General features: G+C 40.5%; 1 protein-coding gene across 13 annotated transcripts in view; it reads right to left on the minus strand.

The window, feature by feature from the left end:
• The window catches only part of epb41l2 (erythrocyte membrane protein band 4.1-like 2), a 56,337-nt gene that overhangs the window by 10,375 nt on the left and 23,656 nt on the right, over window positions 1–22,306 (minus strand). For 3 of the 13 annotated variants that reach the window (XM_088002217.1, XM_088002222.1, XM_088002216.1), the window contains exons 4-18: window positions 21,256–21,510; window positions 18,639–18,746; window positions 18,494–18,536; window positions 13,777–13,852; window positions 12,286–12,382; window positions 12,011–12,135; window positions 11,791–11,878; window positions 9,822–9,974; window positions 9,131–9,228; window positions 8,636–8,808; window positions 7,913–7,998; window positions 3,813–3,863; window positions 3,664–3,702; window positions 3,052–3,111; window positions 1,288–1,452 (exon numbers count right to left, since the gene is read on the minus strand). In XM_088002217.1, the coding sequence (XP_087858343.1) occupies window positions 1,288–1,452; window positions 3,052–3,111; window positions 3,664–3,702; window positions 3,813–3,863; window positions 7,913–7,998; window positions 8,636–8,808; window positions 9,131–9,228; window positions 9,822–9,974; window positions 11,791–11,878; window positions 12,011–12,135; window positions 12,286–12,382; window positions 13,777–13,852; window positions 18,494–18,536; window positions 18,639–18,746; window positions 21,256–21,510 (1,617 nt within the window). Of the gene's footprint in view, window positions 1–775; window positions 977–1,287; window positions 1,453–3,051; window positions 3,112–3,663; window positions 3,703–3,812; window positions 3,864–7,912; window positions 7,999–8,635; window positions 8,809–9,130; window positions 9,229–9,821; window positions 9,975–11,790; window positions 11,879–12,010; window positions 12,136–12,285; window positions 12,383–13,776; window positions 13,853–18,493; window positions 18,537–18,638; window positions 18,747–21,255; window positions 21,511–22,306 lie in introns of all 13 variants that reach the window. The other 10 variants (XM_014996094.2, XM_088002219.1, XM_088002218.1 and 7 more) reach the window with 10 other exon arrangements.

A 22,306-nucleotide genomic window follows, 5' to 3' on the forward strand; every position in this document is an offset into this window, starting at 1 on the left:
CGTCTTTAACATCAGAGAACGTCTGGGAAGCAGATTTGGCACATTGTGGAAAATTTGCATTCCTTTACCGCCAGAAATAACAAACCCTTGCACTGCACAGCTGTTAGTCGATTTAGATCAAATTAATCCTGAAAATAGTGCAGCAACAAGCCACTGAGGATTAAATGCTCCCAGACGCAAATTAATTCATGCAACATCAACAGCAGGCTTTATATACACATCTGCCAAGCAGCTTTAATCAACTAAAGCATTAGAAGGTGTCAGTTCACTTTTAAGCTGGTCAACTGAGAGGAGGTATATAAAAAAAAGATATAGGTAAGAAAATAAAGATAAATCTCACATAATGGTTGAACTAGAGATGACCCTAGTATGAGCTAATGGTCCAGAGTACAAATGAAAAATAACTAAACTCAGCTCCTCATACTGGTTGTTTTCTCCAAAAAAATAAGTTATTTCCACCCTTTATGATGACATTTACAGTAAAGAAGAGACTGTTTTGGGTGCTGCAGTAATAGAAGAAAGGAGCTGAAACACAACTCGATAAATAAAAAATAAATAAACTCAAAAATTGTATCATATGTTAGCCTCTTCCACCAAGGCTTTAAAGTAGACTGGGATAAAGTAATATTTTACTCCACATACAAAGTCAGACTGTAAGAACATATCAATCTTTCTCACCCTTAAGCTCTTTGAATAAAAAAAAGGCATCATCCCTGTCCAATTGGGACCATGCAAAGTAAACTGACACCTTAATGTTTAGTACCAGCAGAAGCACCTCAGTGGCAGAGAGTGCAGAAACGGGATGAGACAAAGATGAACCGCAGACAGCAGTGGGAGCGGCAGCAGCTGAACATGTGGTCACAGCAGCCTCTAGTGGCGGTTCTGGCACACTGCAGGGAGGCGGAGAGCCCGCAGAGTAAAATTCAGCAGCAGTGCGTCTGCTGAGAAGCACCGAAGCCATTTCGTCTTCGAGGCTCTACGGCAAGAGACGCACACAAAACAGCAGTGGTAGAGGGTTAATGGAGAGCTGAAAAGAAAAACTATAGTTTAAAAAAAACAACAAAAAAAAAGGTAGAGGAGTTAGGAAAGTTAAGTGTCAGGAACAGTCGCTCAATTATGCGAGAAGTGATTCCACAAAAATCAAAAACAAATAATGTTCAACTATTAAACACAGTGGAGGACCAACCTGTACATAGAAATACAGTTAGTTTGAGTTCACGCAACACAACAACCCAGCGGATATAATGGCTTGTCGAGAGACAGAGAGAGACATCCGGATGGACGTACCACTTGTTGCTGCTGGACGCGTATCGTAGCAGGAGAGGAGGTGAGACGTTTCTCCCACTGGTTGGGCTGGGGAGGAGAGGGAGGTGGCGCCTCCATAAAGGAGCGCTTGAGCTGGCTAATGCTAGCCTGGTGTTTCAGAACCTCGTCTTGGGTCTTATCGAGGTCCTGATGGGGACGGACAGGATACGGGGAATGAAGGATTTGGAGGAAAACGGGGGAGGGAGTGAGTAAGTGGGAAAAGGATGAGTAGAAGGAGTGAGGAGAATGGGAGGAAGAATCAAAGAATGATAGAAGTGGGGATTTGATTAGAGTTTCCAAAAGAAGGAGATTAGGAGAAAAAAAGAGAGAAGAAAATGGAACTTCAATGGTGGAAGAGTGAGATAATGAGGCAGAAATGTAACAGGAAAGAGCAGGAGAGAAGGTAGTTGAGGAGGGAGGGGAAAGATAAAGGGAGAAGGAATAAGGCGGGAAAACATTGTTTACAGAAATAATCTGTCAATCCAAAGAGCAACAGGATGGAGGGCAGGCTTCACTGAAGCTTTTTCTGTGGTTAAAAAAAAAATTGAAATCCAGACTTCAGTGAAACGGGGCCTCCCAACTTGTCTTTTTTTTCTCCATTAATGAGGTCATAAACAGCATGGCTGAATGTACAACATGGAGCTGGTAGTAATTCACTTTACGGATAAATATGTAAATAAATATTTATAAATTTCTTCTCATTTTACTTTTTGTCAATCTGAAATGTTTCAGATCGAACAACATTTCATGAGTAAAGCTGGAAAGTAGTTTTTACATTTAGTTTTGTTAATAAATAAAAATGAACTAAACCAACCTGGCCTTTAAAAGTTGATTTTTAAAGGCAAAAAAAAAAAAAAAGGCTATCTGTGGGTTTTCAGTCAGTAAATTAGTTTGGCTTATTTCTCCAAACAAGAGATTCCCCCATTTGAACCATGTAATTCTAAAACTATCAAAATACTCTGTGGACTTCTCAGCGCAATGGCAGTCGATCACCATCAGCCCCAATTTGTACAAACAGGCGTTGTCGTTTTAGTTTGTTATCCAACCACACATGTCTCTGCAGTGGCGGCCAATCACGAGAAATCAGGAAGGAAGCTCCTTGTGCAGAGGCAGAGGTTAGTGAGGTTAGACGCAGCTGCCTGGCAATAATCAAACTCTTTGACCAAATCAAGGACTGAGAACAACAACAAGGTAAAAACACAGCCACAAAACAGCACTGAACATGCACAGAGCATGCATTATAGTGGCGTCAATACGCCACACATCCTATTCACAAAGCAGCCATTGTGAACGCTCGGCCTGGGAAATTGTTTCTAGATGAGCAAGTCTCTTATGTGCTTTTGTGTCAAAGCACACGAAACAAATAGTTTGCATTTCACACATTCAGATCCAACTCCCCCTTTACTGGCCAGAATGCTGGTACACTTTACCAAGGGTATGGTAATCGATGTACAACATAAGGGCGTAGTGATCAGAATAGCTGCTGCGCAAATCAGGACACTGAGCAATGAAAGATCTTCAAAACAAAGTTTTTCAATGAGACGGGATTTGCTGAAAATCTGCCAAAAGCTGAAGTAGAGAGTAAAACGTCCACACGCCGGCATGCACACAGAGCCTGAGAGTGCGAGAGGGCAGCAGTCTTGTACAGTAGTCCGGTAAAGACCGGGCTGTAGCTCTGATGGCGTTAGAGAAAAAGTAGGAACACGGAGATCTGGTTTTCAGCCATCAGTCGACGCCAGTACCAACCTCCAACATTAAATTACTGTGCCTCACATAAATATTGTCCCCATGCACTCTCAATGGACTCTGGAAGGCAGACATACAGCAGAAAATTAATGAAAAATTTTAAATAAACTCAAATGTGTAGAGGAAATAACAGAAACTAATTTGACTTAAATTAAAATAATAACTGTAAATATCCCAAACTGAAAAAAAAAAAGAAAAAATGTTGATCATGGGTGCAGGAACAAGAAGACATTTTGGTATTTCTGATGATCTGAGTGCTGTACCCATGCCGCCGAAGCGTTTCGAAACACCACGACACCAACAGACATGCACAGAAACCAACAAACCCCAGCGTGTTTTCAGCAATCCCAAAATGATGTAATGAACCACCCACCCACACACACACGAAGCAAAACCCAAACACAACCTGCGAAACTGAAAGCCACAGCAAGAAATTAAAAATAATGGTTGAAAATGCCCATTCTCGATCGATTTTTACAGCTCAACCTCTGACTGGACTTTTATTATCAGATTTTATCTGATCTCTTTAGGGCAACGTCAACCATCAAGCCAACCCGCGTGAGCGGAGAAAACCACTGGCACGATCAAATCACCAATAACAGCGTTATGAACCTGAGAGAGGGCAGGCTCAGCACGTCCAGGTGACTGCTGCTGGGGTAAAAGTCAAGGAGAAAGGACAGGTTAGGACTACAGCCTCTATAGGTCTTGTACCATAACACCAGGTTTTGAATTAGCGTGTTTAATAAACAGGTCTTACAGACCTGGGAGGGGATGGCTTCCACATCGGCGGGGCTCAAGTCCACCTCCTCAGCCTTCAGTGTGGCAGACATGGGAGGTGGAAGTCAAAATGAAGGGGAAATGAGTTAAAAAAAAAAAAACGGTGACATGGATGATGAGAAACGCCTGTTCCCATTGTGTTAGGAGACACTTCTGGTCACGTGAAGCTATATGTCAGAAGTTTAGGATGATTAGTACGCAGAGGCGGCAACAACTTGCTTTTAAAAAAAGACTTAAAGTTTTCTGCAAGTGTGGATTAAGCTTATTTATTCTGTGTTAATTGATTTTTATGTACAACATCAAAAACGATTAAAAACTATTTTATTCACCAGGAATAAGTCATTTTTTTTCTCCAGATGAAGTAGAGGGTCTTCATAAAAAACGTAATATGTTTTGAGTTTTAAAGTTTCTATAGGGGGGCAGGGGGGCACCAAATGTGTTACACATATGCATGGACCGGTTAGCGGGAATCAGGGTAAATCACGGCTTGGGAACAGCTAAATCTGTCACTAAACCATTTCTTCTCCTTTCAGCGTGATGCCAGATGTTTTCTTTGTCTGCACTGCCTGTTAGTTGTTGTGGGAAAAATCAGGAAATGTTGTGTCTTTGAGATACACGTGTCGCTTTGATGTGCACAGATTGTGCGCATCTGGGAGATTTTAATGGTTTATATGAGCGCACGATATAAAGTAACATAATAGTTTTTGCTTTTTTCATGCAGCGGTATTCTCGCGCCGGCCCATGCCTATGTGTAAACAAATGGGTGCTCATTTGTTTAATATCCAAGAGCTAATAAATGCTGAGTGAGAACATTGTCAAATAACGCAGATTTTTAAATACTACACTTTATCTATTTTGTTAAGTTACTGTACAGTGTGTTCAACACGTGTCTGTTTACTTTAGTCAAAAACAGCATCTAAAAGCCTCACATATATCTACTTACACTATATAATTATTCTTCATTTAGATACTTCTTTTTAAAATAGTTTTACTTCCTTAAATAATGTCACAAACTTCATTCTTTACTTTGGAAAGATTAGAGTGAGGTGCAGGGAAGCTAAGAGGAGGAGGCTTTATCAGGAGGTGCTGTTAGCAGGGAAAAACAAAAGGAGGAAACATTTAGGTTTATGTGATGTTTACATTCTCATAAAGGCTGAAAAAAAAAGAATTAAAATGGAAAGTGGGGCAGGATGAGAAATCTGAATGTGCGAATTTATGCCGCAGGATCACACATCTCCTGGGTCCAGCCTATGCCTCCGTGGTGCCTGGCGTGAGGGTGCGTGTGTGTCGGTGTGAGGGCGGAGGCGTCCTGGTCTGCACCGGAGCTTGAATTACGCTCGCTTGCCTCGTGGCTGACAAACATGGGCAAAAGAGTCTTTCTTCGACTGGAGACGGCCGTCTCCAAGTAGGACAGGGTCAGGCCGAGGGGTGTGGCTAAAATCAGGGCTAAAACGACCGACTGGCTCGCTGTCACCATCACGACGAGCAGGAAGAGTGCTAAGAGGCATGGGAGGAAGAGAGGGGAGGGGTTTAGGAGGTAGCGATGGACAGATGCAGTGAAGCTAGAAGAGCGGAAGGTGGTAAGAGGAAGAGGGGAACGGGAAGAAAAGGAGGAAAGCAAAGAGAAGGAGACGATCTGAGGGCAGGGGATGGAGGATACTTTGGGAAACTGTCGCTGCTTTGCGTATAAAGGCAGAGCACTGACGAACTTCTTGAGTTTTAGTGGGAGATGTGTCAAAAATGCCAGAAAACGAGCCCACAGAAATGCTAAACAGCTCACAATTTGACGTAATCTAAATGCAGGTAGGTTGAAAGGTGAATATTTAGTGCCAAAAATGTTAAAATAAATGTTCAGCTTCTCTCCTAGCCCTGTAAATATCTTCCTGGGCAGACACCTGCTTTCATTCTTGCTTAAAACCGAGAGGAAACACAAGATGAAAGAAGCTAATTTAACCACACCCTTCAGAGAGAACCACTGTCGCAAATTTGCCCAACCAGCTGTTGCTCTGGTGACGCCCTCCTCGTATTTCACAAGCTCCGAGCTGCATGTCTGGGAGGCAGAGACCGGCTGGGAGGATGGAGAGGTCTGAATGAGGTGTCCAAGATCAGCCAGCTGCTGATCGGTGAAAAGCGAAAGGGTGTTTGAGGGGAGGCTCCACAACGAGCGTGCGGCTTCCGCGTCCTCGGCTCGGTCGTCGTCCTCGGAGATGTCGGAAAGGGCGCGGTCGAGCTCGGAGATGGAGTCGAGCGAAGGGGGGATGGAGGAGAGTGAGGATGATGAGGAAAACGAAAGAGGGAACATAAAGATTGACTAATCGGTGGGAAGTGAAGGTGAGGGAAAATGTACATGGGAAATAAAGCAAATAATATAAAGGAGGGAGAAAAATGCATACACACGACGAAAAAGTTAAAAAAAAAAAAAAAAGGCGAGGTATGGAAAAAAACAAAACAATTGAAACGACAAACCAAAATAAGCGATAGGCATGTCATGACAAGAAAATATAAAAATCATGCCAGTGGGATATTGGAAAAGCAAAATTAAAGGGAGTGTGTGTGAAGGGAAAAAAAAGAGAAAGGGAAAGAAACATAACATTAGTCAGTGAACGACACGACAGCTTCAAAGTGAACATAGCGGGGAGAGCAAAGTGCAGAAAGTAGAGGGCGCAGGAGTTCGCAGAAACTGCCAACAGGGGGCGTCACCAGCGAGAGACGGGAGGCGAGTGAGGATCAGGAGGGAAAAGGTGGCAGTGAGGGAAAAGGTGGTGGGACAGGAGGCATGCACTGCAAACAGGATCCACTCCTGTGAGGTGGCTTTAGGAGGGCGCAGTGCCCCCTTGTGGACATGTGAGTGCATGGCAGTCCAGGTAAACGTGACAGTATTTAGTGACTTTATCAGTCAATTAACAGATGTGCATCTGCCTCCAGATGCCATATTGACACCATGTGTAAGTGGAAATGTGTAGCCTTATCTCACACTAACAAGTTTAGAAAAATAAAGCCTTTAATCTGAGTAAATTTATTAAGAGGAAATAAATAGCATGTCAAAAGATTTTTTTTTCATAAAGACACACCCTATAACAACTCCTAAAAATAAATGTAACCAAAACATTTATTTTCTTTAATAATTAATTTCAATATTGATTTTTTAAAAATATATTTTAGATTTATATTTGTTTTCTACTGTAATTTCGATTTGAATGGCCTCCTTTTTGCCAGAGCTTGCTTAAGCTCATCTCGCTTAGCCACTCTTCAAAATGGGGAAAATAGAAAAATGTGTAGATCAAGTAAGGCAGGTATTTCCAAAAGAAAATAGCTGTAGACCTGAAGTTGCTCATATTTACAATCAGAGCAATGGTCAAATAGAGCCTTTTCTGTCCTACCATCACAAATGTTAACACATGCCGCTCATTACAACTGATGAGGCCTTAGCTGATACAGTTTGCTTTAGACAGATGATTCTGAGGTTCCTTTGACAACAACCACTTCATGGTTTTCTTGTGTGAAACAAAAAAGAAACACTATAGTTGTCAATAAGTGCATCTGTAGATTTCTCATGATTTATTTAAAGCTTGATGGAATCCAACAGTTGTTTGGCCCAAGATGACGTGAAGCCTTGCATTGAAACTGACATGCTGAAAACAAATATATTAGTGATGAACTCTTGTTCGTTAGAGGTCTGAAGGATTTTCAGGAAACACCAGAAACAAGCAAAGAAAGTCAGACATTTTCCCTTTTTTTTTTTTTTACCCCTGAAGGCAGTGAAAAATGTTCCAAACGACAATATCCTGGCCCTCAATTTGGTTCTGTTCAAGTCCTCCCTGTGGCAGTTTATGCTTTTTGAGGTAGTGGTCAGAAAGTCAATTTAAAGAAATTGACAAAAACGGCAAAATAATGCTGCTTTTTTTTCAGTGTTCAACAAAGCAAGTGTCACCTTGTTACTGATTTCTGTTATTTGAGCAATAACACAGCTACCGTTGCGCCCCCGGAAATAAGAAAAACGTCAGTATTAAAGTTGTCTGAAAACACTGGCAGATATTTTCTGCTTTAATATTTCCATTTCGATGGGATTTTGGTGAATACACACCTTGGAGTCAGAGTGAAGCTCTAGACGATGATCCCGTCCGTTCTCCGCCGTCTCACTTCCAGCCTCAGTTATGCTGATCACCGGTGCTGAAGAGGCAAAGAAAGAAAAAAAACAAAACAAAAATCTGTTGGTTATCCGACGGTTTAATTTGCGGTTCCAAAAGAGCAAGTACACTGAACTGTAGTAAAACAATCTGTCCAGCAGGGGTCGCTGTAAGGTAGGTGAACAATGCAACCGACAGGAAACGGAGGCGAGCAGCTGCAAAAAGTGGAATCTGTAAACCAAATGTGGGGAAACCGCAGGATAAACGGTGCGTTCTGTTTTTAAAGACAATAAAATGATTGTGATCCTACGAAAATGAAAACAGCTCCAAGATAAGGCAAGGTAACTTCGCACTTGCTGACTGCCCAGAGGCCGGAGTCGTGTCGTCACATTACTTTACATGCTGAGAATTTTGTTATTTTCGATAAACAGAGCATTCTTTATTTTCTTCTTTCCCTTTCCCTCGCTCTGTCTCTCCCTGTGTGACAGGAAACAGATGCTCCAGCTATTTCCTGTATCTGCTCCGACATAGAGCGTTTCAGATCCATTTTGAAAAAAAGATATTCAGATGCAAACTTATGAAATTCCAACTGTGCTTCATGCTCGACATTCCTCTTTTGATGCGTATTTCCTTAAGCTGAGACGCTCTTTAAAAAAGGCGCTCGTTTCCGCGTGCGTTACCTCCGTCCAGGCTGCGGCTGATGCGTTTCGAGGAGGTGCGTTCGAAGCTGGGTGCGGGTCGGTCTATGAGGGAACTGGCCAGCCGGGTCTGGGCCTGCGTTCGCCCGCTGTAGCGGAACTTGGATCCCAGCGTCAGAAAGCGGGCCTTGGTAGGAGGCTCCGGCGCGTTTAGCCTGGAGACGGAGAAAAAGAGCACCGACAAAAGCGTGTTCAATGGTCTAATTTGAAAAAAAACATTTTGTAGTTACTTTTACAGGTGCGTGTGATTGAGGGAAATGTCTCCTAGCTGTCAGACTGGATACTGAAGCTCATGGAGAACACACTCAAAAGTGTGCACTTGGATTTTCTGTCTATGTTGTGGTTATGTATGAGTGTATTTTATACATAAAATACACTCACGAACATACAGGTTCGTCTTGAGTCAAATAAAGTTCTTAAAACTCTACGTTGTTAATTGCATTGCGTCTCACTGTGAACGTATATTTGTCTTTTTACCTGAAGAAGCTGTGGTTTTCTACGCAGACCTTCCACAGCCTTTTAGCAGATCGGTGATTCTGGAGCTTGAATCCCACGGTGCTCTCAAACTGCTCCGTCTGTCAAAGGAACAAAATGGCAGGAACACGTTTTCTTGTTTTGCAATTTATTTTTTTCAGTCATTTTAACCTTTCCATATAGAGCAATAAAGCACACACAATGTAGAAAAAAAACAAAAACCTAAAATCCTGACAATCAATTTCAAGAAAGTGTAAATCAAAAAAAAAAAGTGTAGGTGAAAGCTTATTATGCCTTTATTTATCAAAATCTTTCCTGCATATTTTTCAGAAACATCTAAGGACTGCAGTTGAGTCTGTAGACAAACTCATAAAAGAAAATAAACAATCATAATCAAGCCTTACTGTATTTGTTAGGCAAATTATTTCTATACTTTGTTTTTATCTAAAGAGTGAAAAACACAACTTTAACTCCTCACAAGAATTATTCCACACCTAAAGCCGTCTAACTGAAGAACTGTTTTTAACATTTGTCCTGTAATTTTTTAAACAAACTCTCCTCCCTTACGTCACATTTACTCCACATACTGATCTATACGTGCTCCCATATGTCAGAAGTTAAACACAATTCATCCCAACAACCTTAAAGTACTTTAACATTCATCCATCTATCAGTGTGTGTGTTTAATACAAACCTCTCCTGGTCTGATCTTGATGTAGAAGTTGTTCCTCTTGTACGATATCTTGAGTATTTTGGGCCAAGCGAACCGATTTATCCGAAGCCTGTCTTTGTACACCAAGAGTCCGTTGGCGCACACACCCAGCATGATGTCCACTCCTTCTGAATCCTGTCCCAGTCAGACAGAAAAGTAGAAAATAGAAAATGACTCGATGAGGAGATTATGTATTCTTCTGATATAAATGCCTGCAGTACAAACAAACCAGATCATGACGTTCATCGACTGATTTTTAAAGTAGTCTGTTTAGGGTCAGCAGAAATTATTACACACACGCACGCACACACACACACACACACACGTTAGCCTCCAGACTAACCCACCTTTTAAATTCAAGGCCGTTTGGCCAGAGTAAAGGTGAATTGATTACGGCAATGAATTAACAGAGAACAATCAGTTGCACAGATGGAGAGTGCAATATGCTGATAATGGTCAGTTTTACTGGGGCTCAGCCACATTTTATACATCAAATGGACGTGCTGTGTTAAAAGCCAGCCATCGATCTTTGTTCTTGTGCTGTAAGGACTAATAGGCTTTAGTTGTTTGGTCGATTTCTTACACAGAACTATTACCGACCTTAACAACATGGACAATTGTCCAAGTGATCAATGAGAATAAGTCATGAAGGCGCCTGGTTTTCTATGTCAGGAAGGCGATTTAGTCAAGTTTTGGTCGATTTGAGTCGTCATAAAGTCATTTTGAATCATCAAATTCTAGCAAACGGTAACAATGCTGCTCCATCCTACTCAGTCTAGCCAAAACAAAACAGTCTCACTCCAACACTTGCTCTGGCATCTCATTAAAAGGACTTTAACCCACAGGGCTGCTACAGTGGGGAATGTTTTTGAACCATAGCCTTGTTTAACCTTGATGTGGGTCACCAGCATATGCCTAGTCCAAACTGAAAGATGAATAAATGGAGCAAACAAACTGAACAGATGAACCATGAATTCAATAATGTCGAATTTTATTCCAACTCATTCGTGCAAATTTTCCCATTTATCACGTAAAACCACACGAGTTTTGAGCTGAATATCAGCGCTGTGCTGCTGATGACCCTCTATGTAGCACATAATGCAATCTGCGTGTTGCGCCAGTAAATGCAAGTTCAGTTTTAAAGAGTTTTAAAGACAAGTGGCTTCAGAAAATACTGCAACGTTTTGAAAGGAATTTGCACCAATAGCATAGAAGCATTTCAAAGCTGCACTGCATCCCAAACCCAACAGGCACCACATTTTGATCTGCCATGTAATGATCAAACAAATCAAGCTGCGACCCCGTTCCATAACGCCGAAGTCTCCGCATCATCAGGCACACAACCTAGTATGACTCCTTCTACAGGTTATTTATGGTGTTTAGGTCGCCTCTTTTGCAGGCTTTGGAGTGATAAAACCTGCAGACATGTTACATAAAAGATCAAGTAGATCATCCCTTTGAATTTCCAGGATAATTAACAATTGTGTGTGATGAAAAGAAAAAAGACTGTCAGCAATTAAAGCGCTCCGCTGCACCGTTCTTTCCACTCTCTGCTGGGCAGAAGTGGAGCATGTCCTTAAAGGGAACTTGCCTCTCTCTAAATCTAATTGGACTGCCCTCATCCTCAGTTAAACCCTGTTTTGTCTTCGCTCTCTAACATGCCTCCCAGCTTCCTATTTCCAGACTCTCTTATTCTCATGTGTATTTGCTGGTTTTGCCCCAAAGACCCCAGTACATGTTCCGACACACATCCAGTCGGCTGATGAGCCACTATTCCAGCGAGGGAGAGTGGCTGTTCCCATGGAAATGGTCTGTCCGAGTGTTTGCACAGCTGACACGCACAGATACAAACATGCATGCGCACCGGCATCAAAGGAGCTGGGCTAATCCCCAGATGTCAACAACAATGGAGAGGAAGAGGAGAAGAGAGGAGGCCTTCATTTATTTATACCTTGGCGTGGTGCAGGTCCACTCCGTACATGGACAGCTTCTTGGCATTTTCTAGAAACTGGAGGTCCGCCTGTGCTGGTGTCATTCCCCTACAAACGAAAGAATGGCTAAAATTAGATAACGTATCACAATAAGTCGTGCATATAAATATAATCCGGTCAGACTCCCTTGATAACAACTGAACTATCAAACTACGAGTCAAACTCATTTTCCTCTCTGACCTGTGGGATTTGTGGAGTTCAAGAATCTTCTCCTCCATCTCTTTGTTCTGATTGGGCGCAAACGTCAGCTGACTGATGAAGTCCAAAGGGCGAGGTTGGTCGGGTTCATGGTCACCCAGTTCGGCCTGTAAATTATTCAAAAACAGAAATCTATTTTTGGGAAGCTGCCACAGCTAAATATACTTACTGGTCAACATGATTATCGCATAGGTTACCTCAGAAACACAAGACAACAGAACAGACAGAATATTTGTTTTTGGTTTTTTTTGCTCTACCTGCAACGTGTATGACCCCAGCAGAGCGTGGGTGACGAATGAGCAAGGCAGCCGTCCAGAAGCAACATCCTCCCGCAGCTGCAGACACAAAAGGTACCTAAAAACGATACGGTGAGGGAAAAAAAATAGACTCAAAACAGGAAACGGGTATGGATTAAATGCCTTTGTTATAGTTGTCTCAGTAGGGCAGGTTTCTTTCCATTCTTGTAGCTGAACAACAGGACATCTTTTACTGATTCTTCAAGAGGTTTCTCCCTGCATCATAAAGATTTCTTCTGCTCTGTTTAGTTGATGGTTCAGGGTTCCTACACTTTTCCCACAGTAAAATTCAAAAACCTGTCAAGCATTTTCAAGGTACGTTTTCAAATTTTTCCACTACCACACTGGAGATGAAAACAAAACAGATTGACTAAAAAAAGATGGTCTCGATTCAATTTCAGATTCAATTCCAGAGTGGACTTTATGACAAAACCATGCAGTTTGAATATTAAGCACTTTAAAGTACTTTATACAGAAATCAAGCCGTTTCTGAGCCTTGAAAAGAGCTAATTGAAATCCAAGCATTTTGAAGGATTTCAAGCACTGGTACGAACCCCGATGAAAATACAAAGTACTGACTCAGGAGAACATGCGTCTGAATACATATAAAAATCTGAGTTTATGTTCATTTACCCAAGTTTAATCAGAAGGAAAAACTATTACACGTGAGAAGAAGTCCAGCATCGAGTTTCAAATTAGCTGAGCGCTTCCCTGCTCCTCTATGAAGCGTTGTGTGGCTTCAGAGCACATTGTTTTGGCATTAGGGCCAGACCCAGTCTTCAATGGGTCTGCTTCACTTTCACTGACTTTACTCTATGACTCACATTTTCAGCCAGAGTGGGTCGTTGTTTTCAGCAAATCTGAACAACAAAGAGCCTAACATAAAACAGCAGGCCAAAGCAGCAGAACGTAATGGATACTTTATCACAAAAAAGGCATCTGGTGTAGGACAAAAACACCACTGAAACACAAGTAGATATTGTGATGGTATTTTTTTTTTTTTGGATGGCAAAAAGAAAGTCACTCAATGAATGCAGGAAGTATAACTCTGAGTCTGCTGGTAGGTGGGATCAGTCGGCATAATGGCTGGACGTTAAGTTGGAAGGGGATTATTTGGAAACATGGCCAGCTAACCTGCGATATTATTTCTCTCGCATGGTTACAATTCACTAACCATGCGAGAGAGAACCCAGAAGACAGCTCAGAATATATTTTGACCCGGTTCAGTAGGTTTTGACTAGGCCATGCTGTTCTCTTCAACTGAGCTCATTTCTAGCTTTTTGTTTTTGTTAGCTTGTCTTGTTCAAAGTGTTCATTTTTCAGCAACACTGACAAAAAACGTCATGTTGTGATCACCAAGTCTTCACAACAGTTTATTTTCAGGCTTTTGTTTGCATTTTTACCAAACGGTGTTAGTAATTGTGGAAGTTGAGTGTGAGTGTGTGTCTGTACCTTGTGATGTCCTCGGTGAGCTGCGATGGGTCAGGAGGGTAAAACTTGACACCGAATGCAAACTGCCAGTTGTTACCTGGAGAACGAAATATTCAATTAAGTGATTTACGTCGCAGAAAACCAAGAAAACAGAGCGGAAAATACAACAGAACACATGTATAAATTCCTGAGAGAAAATTACAATAAAAGCAGATGAGATTCATAAAAAATAATGCAGGACAGCTGTTATGCATCGTGTTCCCACACACAAATGAGCAGATCTGGTGCTGTATAACATCCCCCCACCTCTCCAGCTTTACTAAATGCCATGCTTCATTTCAGTCTTCAATGAGATCAAAAAAAAAGGAGCTGTCATCACCGGCAACATGACAGCGAATGTCTTCAACAACCTGTCATAACGTGGCCTTCATTTATGTTCTGTTCTGCCTGCAACCAAAAGGCCAGTCTGCTGAGTTTTGTTCCACCCAACAAAAAATGTCCGGGTGAAGTAATGCAGATCACATCATCTGGGTATTTTATTCTTAGAAAACATGACATCAGAGAGCAATCAAACACAAGTAAAAGATGCATCACACTGGTTGAAAACAGCTTTAGATTCAGGATTTTGACTCCTAATAGATTTGATAAACAGGTTGTTTTGATAAATATTTCCAAGTAAAGTAAAAGTATGCAAATTTAAAACTAAACACATTATTTGACATTAATGAACCTGGAAAGTATTCACAGCATTTACTGTTTATTTTGTGCCTGTTTTGTTCAAGGCAGCAAACCAGCTATTATTTTCGTAATGGATTATTTGCATTAATCGCATAAAAAAAATTGGCATATCCTATAGATTTTTCATTTAATCTCTTAAGTTTTTTAATACAATGTTAAAATATGCAAAACAAACACTTCAATTGCTTTATAAAATAATAAGAAAAAAAAACATTTTATTGCCTAAAATGCAATAAAATAGCATTCCTTTAGTGAACTTGAAGTGGATAAAGCTAAAATGACACTGTAGGAGTTTTGTGGTAAAGAATATTTAAAGACAAAAATGTTTTTATTATAAATGCTAAATGTATATACATTTTGTACAGCTTTGGCTTAATTACTGTTCTGAATACATTGGGTTTTTTTGTTTTGTTTTTTTAGACAAATTGCTTTTTTTTTAGTCTGTATACTCCAGTTAATGATTAATCAATGACTAAATTAGCTGACAATTATTTCAATAATAATTACTAATCATTTCAGCCATAGTTATGTTTAGATAATACATTTTTTATATATTCATAAAAAATGGCATCAGACATGTTTTCACTCATTCTAGGTTCTTTTGAGATTTTTTTATGAAGAAATCCATAGTGAAAAATGTCAAGTAAAGTAACAAAACACACAAAAAGGGAAACAATTTGATGAGCTACACTGATGCTTCTGCAGCAGAACCAGATAAGAGGATTTTAACGCCTCTCTCAGATCCTTCTGGCTGAAAATCATCTAGAACTGCCAATAGATGCACCTGCTTATGCTCATTGCAGCAGTCTGAACAATCCTGGATGAAAGTGTCCAGTGAGGCACGTAGACATGTCGGAGGCAGTTTGATGAAGGAGCAAATCTGACCACCGCTGTTAAATATTAACAGCAGCCACACGCACAGTTGAGGTCTAAACATGGCCTACGTCCAGACCCGCTCGCTTTGCATGCCCTCCAGTTAGATTCAGTCCAACATTACAGGTGAGATTAAATCTTGCTGCCGTTTTCTGTCAAAGCAAACACCCAGTCACTTCCTGCAGGACTAAATGTTTCATTGTGGGCTCCAAAAATCCGACTTCAGACATTTAACTTGTCATCATTTGTAGAACCGGCATATTTTTAAAGGTTCGATATCACTTCATGTGGATGGAGTGCAGAATAGGCATGACAAGTGTCTTAAAAAAACACAATAAATAAAGAGATAAAGTGATCAGATCCATAGAGACTGTCATTAAAAGTGACACATTGTCGTTTCTGCACATTAACCAATATGTGCAGAAATATATTGGTTAAGCAGTGCCCACCTATGATTTTTTTAAGTTAATTCAACAGAATAAGGAAACCTAGAATTATTATTTGATTTATTTAGAAGTTTAAAAGTGGACTGCGAAATACTTTGTCAATTTCTAGTAGAAGGCTCTGTATATGTTTCCACTCCAGCTATGAACTCTGTCTGTACCCTTACAGTGTATCCAAGTAGCCATCGACCCATCTGATGCGTGGTTCTGTTCCCGCTGCTTCTGATTCAGAAAACGAGATTCTCTGCCTCGTCTTAAACTGACAGGAATTTTTTTAAAACCTTCAGGAAAAAGTGATCCATTTAAATCGGAATATTCTGATCTGTGCCAACAACTGTAGGAGGTTCCCGGACTTTATTGAGCACGACAGAAAGAAACTGTGATTGATGTGATTTTGCGTCCCTAGGTCATTACTTGCAGTGCCTTGTGAGGCTATTTATATGCTCGATGAAAATTGTAACATTTGTCACGTTCCAACCACAAACCTTCACTTTACGAGAAAAAACAATAAAAAGGAAGATATAAATGTTAAGTGGGTGGAAAATGATACACATAACTTTTACTTTTTTTACAACTGCAAATCCAGAAACTGTGGAGTAAATTTGTAATCATCCCTCTTTACTCTGTCACCCCTAAATAAAATCCAGAAGTCTCCTACTTGGTAAATATAAACCCCTGTATGCAATTTAATGTAATAATAAATGTAGCTCTTGTGTGAAGGTTTTAAAGCAGGGATGTCCAAAGTGTGGCCCGGGGACCATTTGAGGTCCTCGGAACGACTTTGTCCCGGTCCTCAATAATAATTCAAGTTCCTAAATTACATTTGCCAGCAAAAGTGGTTGATGTAGAGGCATGTTTGGAAAAAAAAATGGTGAACTCTCCCTAACAGATACATAAAAATCTTCTTGAATAGGTGAATATATATAATGTTCATCCTATATCAGCTGCGTTTTTCCTTTTAATTTAGTTTAATTTAATAGTAAATTAAACACAAACATGCAAAAAAACAGACTTGGGAAATAAAGCCTGTTCCTTTTACAGAAAACACTTTATATGCTTCTGTTTTAAAGTTTTATTAAAGAGCATTAGTGAACAAACAGCATCATGACATTATACAAACTGTCAAGGATAAAATTGTTGAGGTCATGATCACAGCTAGGTTGTTAAAAAGAAGAAAAAAAACATCCTGAGGTTTTAAAAATTTTCATCCACTTAAAAAGCCAGGCCAGGCAAACAGAGCTTTAATAAAAAAATAAATAAAAAAAAGCAGCCTGGAGGCTTAAAGCAACTGGAGGAGCTGCAGAAATCAACGGAGTGAAGCTGTTGACTTTGCAACTATTAGTTGTGCACTTAACAACTCTAGCCTTCACGAAAGCAACGTCCCAGTTGCATGGTTCTCACAAGCCTTGTAGCACAAACAGCAGACATGATGAATAAAATGTTTCGGTTAAATCGGGGGCCATACTGAAACTTTTAGGTCTTCATGGAAAACACGCCTGTGTACTTTCTAGCACAGGTCCTGGAGCAACCGACAGGCGCTTTAGATTTCAACCCATCTTTATTTGCATCCGCACTGCGACGACGGCTGTACTCAAAATGACAGCAGTTTAGGGAAGAATGGTGTCAACCCTGTGATTTGCGTAAAGCAATGGCCGCATGCATACAGGTTGTGAGTGAACGCTTTTCTAAACATTCACACACCAAAAAAATGCACACAAATGAGCACATAGAGTGAGATGTAAAGCACTTATAGCATCTATATAGGCATTTATGCACACCGCACACTCTCACATAAAGAGTCTGGGATAAACCACATGCGTTCTGCACACACCCAAACTCCACTGCCTCACACATCTGCTAATTAACAAAATGTAAACTTTTTTTCTAGCCTAAATTACATGGTTGTACTGTGAAGTTACAGGCTTTATAAGAGCTTGTTTTGACTTATACAGCAAACATAAGAGGAAGCAAGGTATGAACGGCATAAAAAGACGAATTAGAACATTTCTAACTTTTATGACTATTGGTCAGATTTATTGAGCTTCTTTTTTTAAAGAGCTAGAGGAAAATCCTGAGAATACAAGAAACAGACAAGTTTGAAGGCAAACGAAGGTCTACACCGAACTTTTAATTTAACTCAAAGCGCATGCAAGCTCAGAACAGAAAGGCGGACTGGATTTAGATCAATCATAAAGAAATAATGGACTTTGACATTTTCCCAAACTGATGTAACCGTCAAACAGCTACCGCCATGTTTTGTGTATAAAAAACCAAACATGACATTGTAAGCTTAGCAGCTGCCAACCCTCCTCCAGTAGGTGCCAACCCTAAAAAGGTGAAACGATACCTGTTTTATCTCACATTTAAATATTAACAACAGGTAATGAAAAGGTCTTTAAATAATGAAGCAGAGTGATGACGCCCTTGGTAAACTCTTTAGCACCGCATGACTGCTGTCATTTGGCTTCCAGTGTCTCTGGTGTTTTGTTTAAGTAGTTTGTTTTTCTCCTGACAGCAGGACAATCGATTAATTAATTATAGATGTATTATTCAGACCATTTGGGTAGATTCAGTATACTACATTTTTAAATTAGAAACAGCTTACATGGATGCATGGATGGATGGAAACATAATAAGGTATCAAACAGAAATCTGAAACGGAAGATTTGCAATGGTGAACTTACTGCGAATTTGTCTCTTGATCTCCTTTGTGGGATCCAACCAACACTGGGGGGGTCACAGAAGGAGAAACACACAGCAAGGAGAGAGTCAAAATCCTGAATCAATGCAGCCTTTCATGTTTTAGTCTAAAACCCAAGCAGTGCACACCTTCTCATCATGGTTGTCCTTGTACGTCAGGCCAAAGTAGTCCTTCTCCAACAGATTTAGGTGCTCACACACCTTGAAGAACAAGTACTGCCCCTTGGCTCGTTTCTGCTGAGACAAAATGAAAGAAAGGTCATCACAAAGAACCATTTCTAACATCATTTGAAAACTTGAAATTAAAATTTTAGGAGTAAATCTGTTAGATTACTCTCTGCTCTTTATTACAGTGTCTTCATTTGTCTCGCATTCCTTCATCGGCCTGATAGCGGCTTTAGCCCTGAAATCCTCCACACTCAGCTATGACAATGACATTTAACAACCATCTGTGAATGCATGCCCAAGTGTGCGCACCCAAACACACAGCGGCCCCCTTCAGACAGTCAGAAGGTCAAAGGAAGGAGGGTGGGAAAGAAGGGGCAGGCGATCACAAAGAACAAAGTAATTATATGAGGTCAAATTCTTCTGCTTTTGAGTTATTTACTGGAGCCTCACTCTAACGCTGGCGGTCAGACAGAGAAGAGGGCATTGCTCACAGACAGGCTAGGGAGCGTGGTGGAAGTGGAAGGACGCAGATGAAAGAAATCATTTTTCCTTTTGTCCTGGGACAACTGGAAACATCTGCGGTATTTGAATGCAACACTTTTAGAGTGTCGTTTTGTCTCGCCACAAAGCGCTACCGCTACATGGTTGAGTTAGACCATGTGACACCAAGACCCTCCCCTCTGAAACATCAAATACAGCATTAATGCAGGTTTCATCAATTCAAATATAAGACTTTTTAAAACTATTATGAATAAAAGACCTATAACACAACAGAAATATACAAAAAAAAAACTACAAGGGACCAAAACAGTAAAATTTCTGGGGTCTTTTGGTGACTCTTGGCAGCAGATTTGTGTATCTAACAGAATGTCATTAGTAGTTAGCATATGCTTGTTCGTTTTCTTGCTGGCCAGCTAGCTAAAAAGCAAACTAGCTAGCTAGCCAGCTACCAAGCAAGTGTTAGCAGCTCATTACCGGTAGCTTTAACCGGCTTAAGTCATGGCAAATAATGAGTGAAGATGTCTGCTTGATAGAAAAGTCCAGTGAGAAATTTTTTTTACATAGGATTTATAAGATTAAATAGATAAAATTAAAGAGACAAAATTTAAGACCTCTGATTAACGTATTTAAGGTCAACTCACATATTCTTTAATGAATTTAAGACATTTTCAAAACTTATTTTTCCATAAATGAGACTTTTTTAAAGACTTTTTAAGGATGGTGGACACCTTGTATACTTATTGTAAGTCCTGAATATTTTAATTCTTGAAACAAAGCAAGTGATCAGAACATATAAATCTGTCATATTGCCCGTGTTGGAAGTCTGCTAGCAGAACAGAAAATTTAATCTCTGGAATGCATTGTGCATCTTTCCAGGCCGCCATCCTAACTATGCCAGCATGTGGAGTGAAGGATGGATGGATGGATATGTGTGAGAGTGTGTGTGTGTGTGTGTGTTTCACTACAGGACAATAGGAGTTAGTTGCAGTATCAGCGTTATCTGTTGTGCCACAAAGCAGCCACTGTTCAAACAACCGTAGACTCTCACAGGCGAGTTGGTTAGGCGTTGGCACACTGTAGATCAGGGAACCGGTTTGGCACCGTCCATTCCCGAGTGCAGGATTGTGAACCCTAACGTTAAAACTGTCAGAATCCGGTGCATGTTCTGCTTACGGACACTCGATGCAGAAATGCAGACATGGAGGACCAAAGTGGATCTGCACAATGGCTATTTTGGGATGCTTCCCACTGGATGGGGGCAAGTGTGGGAATGTGAGGGGTTGTAGGGCTAAAAATGTCCACACTGTGTGGGAAATATTTTCAAGCAAACTGCAGTGATGAAAAAATTGGGACAAAAAACAGGCAGTAAAGGGATGGTTTGGCTTTTTTATGGGAGAACAGAAAACTTAATGTGCCAGCCTCACCACACCACTGATGATGTTCTCTCTGGTTGTTCTGTGGTTCGGTTCGCGCTCTGCTTTGTCTGTTTTAACTAAACAGTTGCTCCTGTGTATATTTACGCTTATTCAGATGTACCGTTATTGTATTTAAGTAAATAAATGTCTTAAGCTAAAGTGAAGAGGTTTATAATCTGCTAATATAGTATTGGTGCACTGTTCATCTAAGCACACCTTCTTCCACATGTTTGTAGTAAATTAAATTTATTTTGGCTTTCTTTACATTGGGCATGAAAACTTTTCAAAGCAATATAAGTTGCTGTGTCTGTCTGTAGGAGAATGGGGGGATATAAGGCACGTGTCCATTGGGGAGCAACAGATGGAGAAAAGTAATCTGGTGGAACCCCCTAATCTGCTCAATGTGTGTGTGAGTGCGTTTTATTCCCCGGACGAGCCCCCATCAGCTTGGTCCGCTTTGCAATGTGAGCAGGTGGTGCTTCCGCCATGGCTATGCTTTGAGTCAGAAAGTTAAATACCCCAGAGCTTTTTTTCCCCCCCCAACAAAGACACACACCAGATCTGATCCTATTAGTGATTACATCACTGGCATAAAGAAACTCACGTGCTTTGGACTAAACAAGCCTACTTTTATTTACAGACGAATTTCAGTGACATCTTACCTCCACCTCACAGGTGAAGTCAGTCCCATCCAGGAGGGTGACGTGACACACCACCACCTTCATCTTATTCTTCCTCACCAGGCGAAGAGGAGACTGAAAAATCGAAGTCTGGCTTTCTCCTCCGTCTGTTTCAGCCTCCACGTGTCCTTCTGGCTCCTTCTTCTTCTCCTCCTCCGCTCCTTCTGCGACTGCAGTCTCTTTGGTCTTCTCTGGACTTTTTGCAGTGGCGTCTTCCACCTTCTCTTCCTTTGCCGGCTGCAAGAAAAAAGCGAGGCAAAACTCAGTTGTTATTGATGCTCTGATTTCTTTATTATCTTATTCAAACCCCAACTGTTTGCTTGAACTCAGTGGGAAGTTCCCAGTTGGCTCCATTTAATGCTCCTTGTGTGATTTTCTCTCCAATTTGATGTTTAAAGGAAAGCAGGCGTTTCTTTTGGCCTGGTGACTGAAATGTTGATGTCAGTGGGTGGGTCCACTTAGCATAATGTGACCAGCGGATGGAAGAACACATGTAAGCAAGCTGGAGAACATTTTCAAGTCTTTCCTTCATTCTTTCCGGGTAAAGAAACAAATCTAAAGAGAATACTGTTGCACATACATCTTTATCAGCTTGACGTCGTCTTTTTTTTTTTTTTTTAAGAGGTAATCTCCTTAAAATGTTCCTCCCTTAACTGTGAAGTGGAAAATCTTGGTTTTCAAAGTTTTTCTTGCCAATTAAAATTTGAAAAATGTAGTGTGCATTCCTTTACTGTGATACTCCTAAATCCAGTCAAGTGCTGTTCATACAGAGTTAGAAGTTCAATTCAGTTTTATTTATTTAGCGTCAATTCACAACAAATGTCATCTCAAGGAAATTTACAAAAAAAAAAAATTAAATTAACTCACACATACTTTCCAATTGATCCTAATTATCAAACAATAGAGTAAGCTCAATTAATTATTAAAAAGTTGTTTGAAAACCACGGCTATATTTCTGACTAGTACTCTCTAAACTTTTACATTTTAATTTGTAAAAGATTTTTAAAATGATGCAGAATATTTCTTTGGTAAC

Source organism: Poecilia mexicana, unplaced genomic scaffold, assembly GCF_051168715.1.
Source record: "Poecilia mexicana isolate PSO_F unplaced genomic scaffold, ASM5116871v1 scaffold_21, whole genome shotgun sequence".
Lineage (NCBI taxonomy): Eukaryota > Metazoa > Chordata > Actinopteri > Cyprinodontiformes > Poeciliidae > Poecilia > Poecilia mexicana.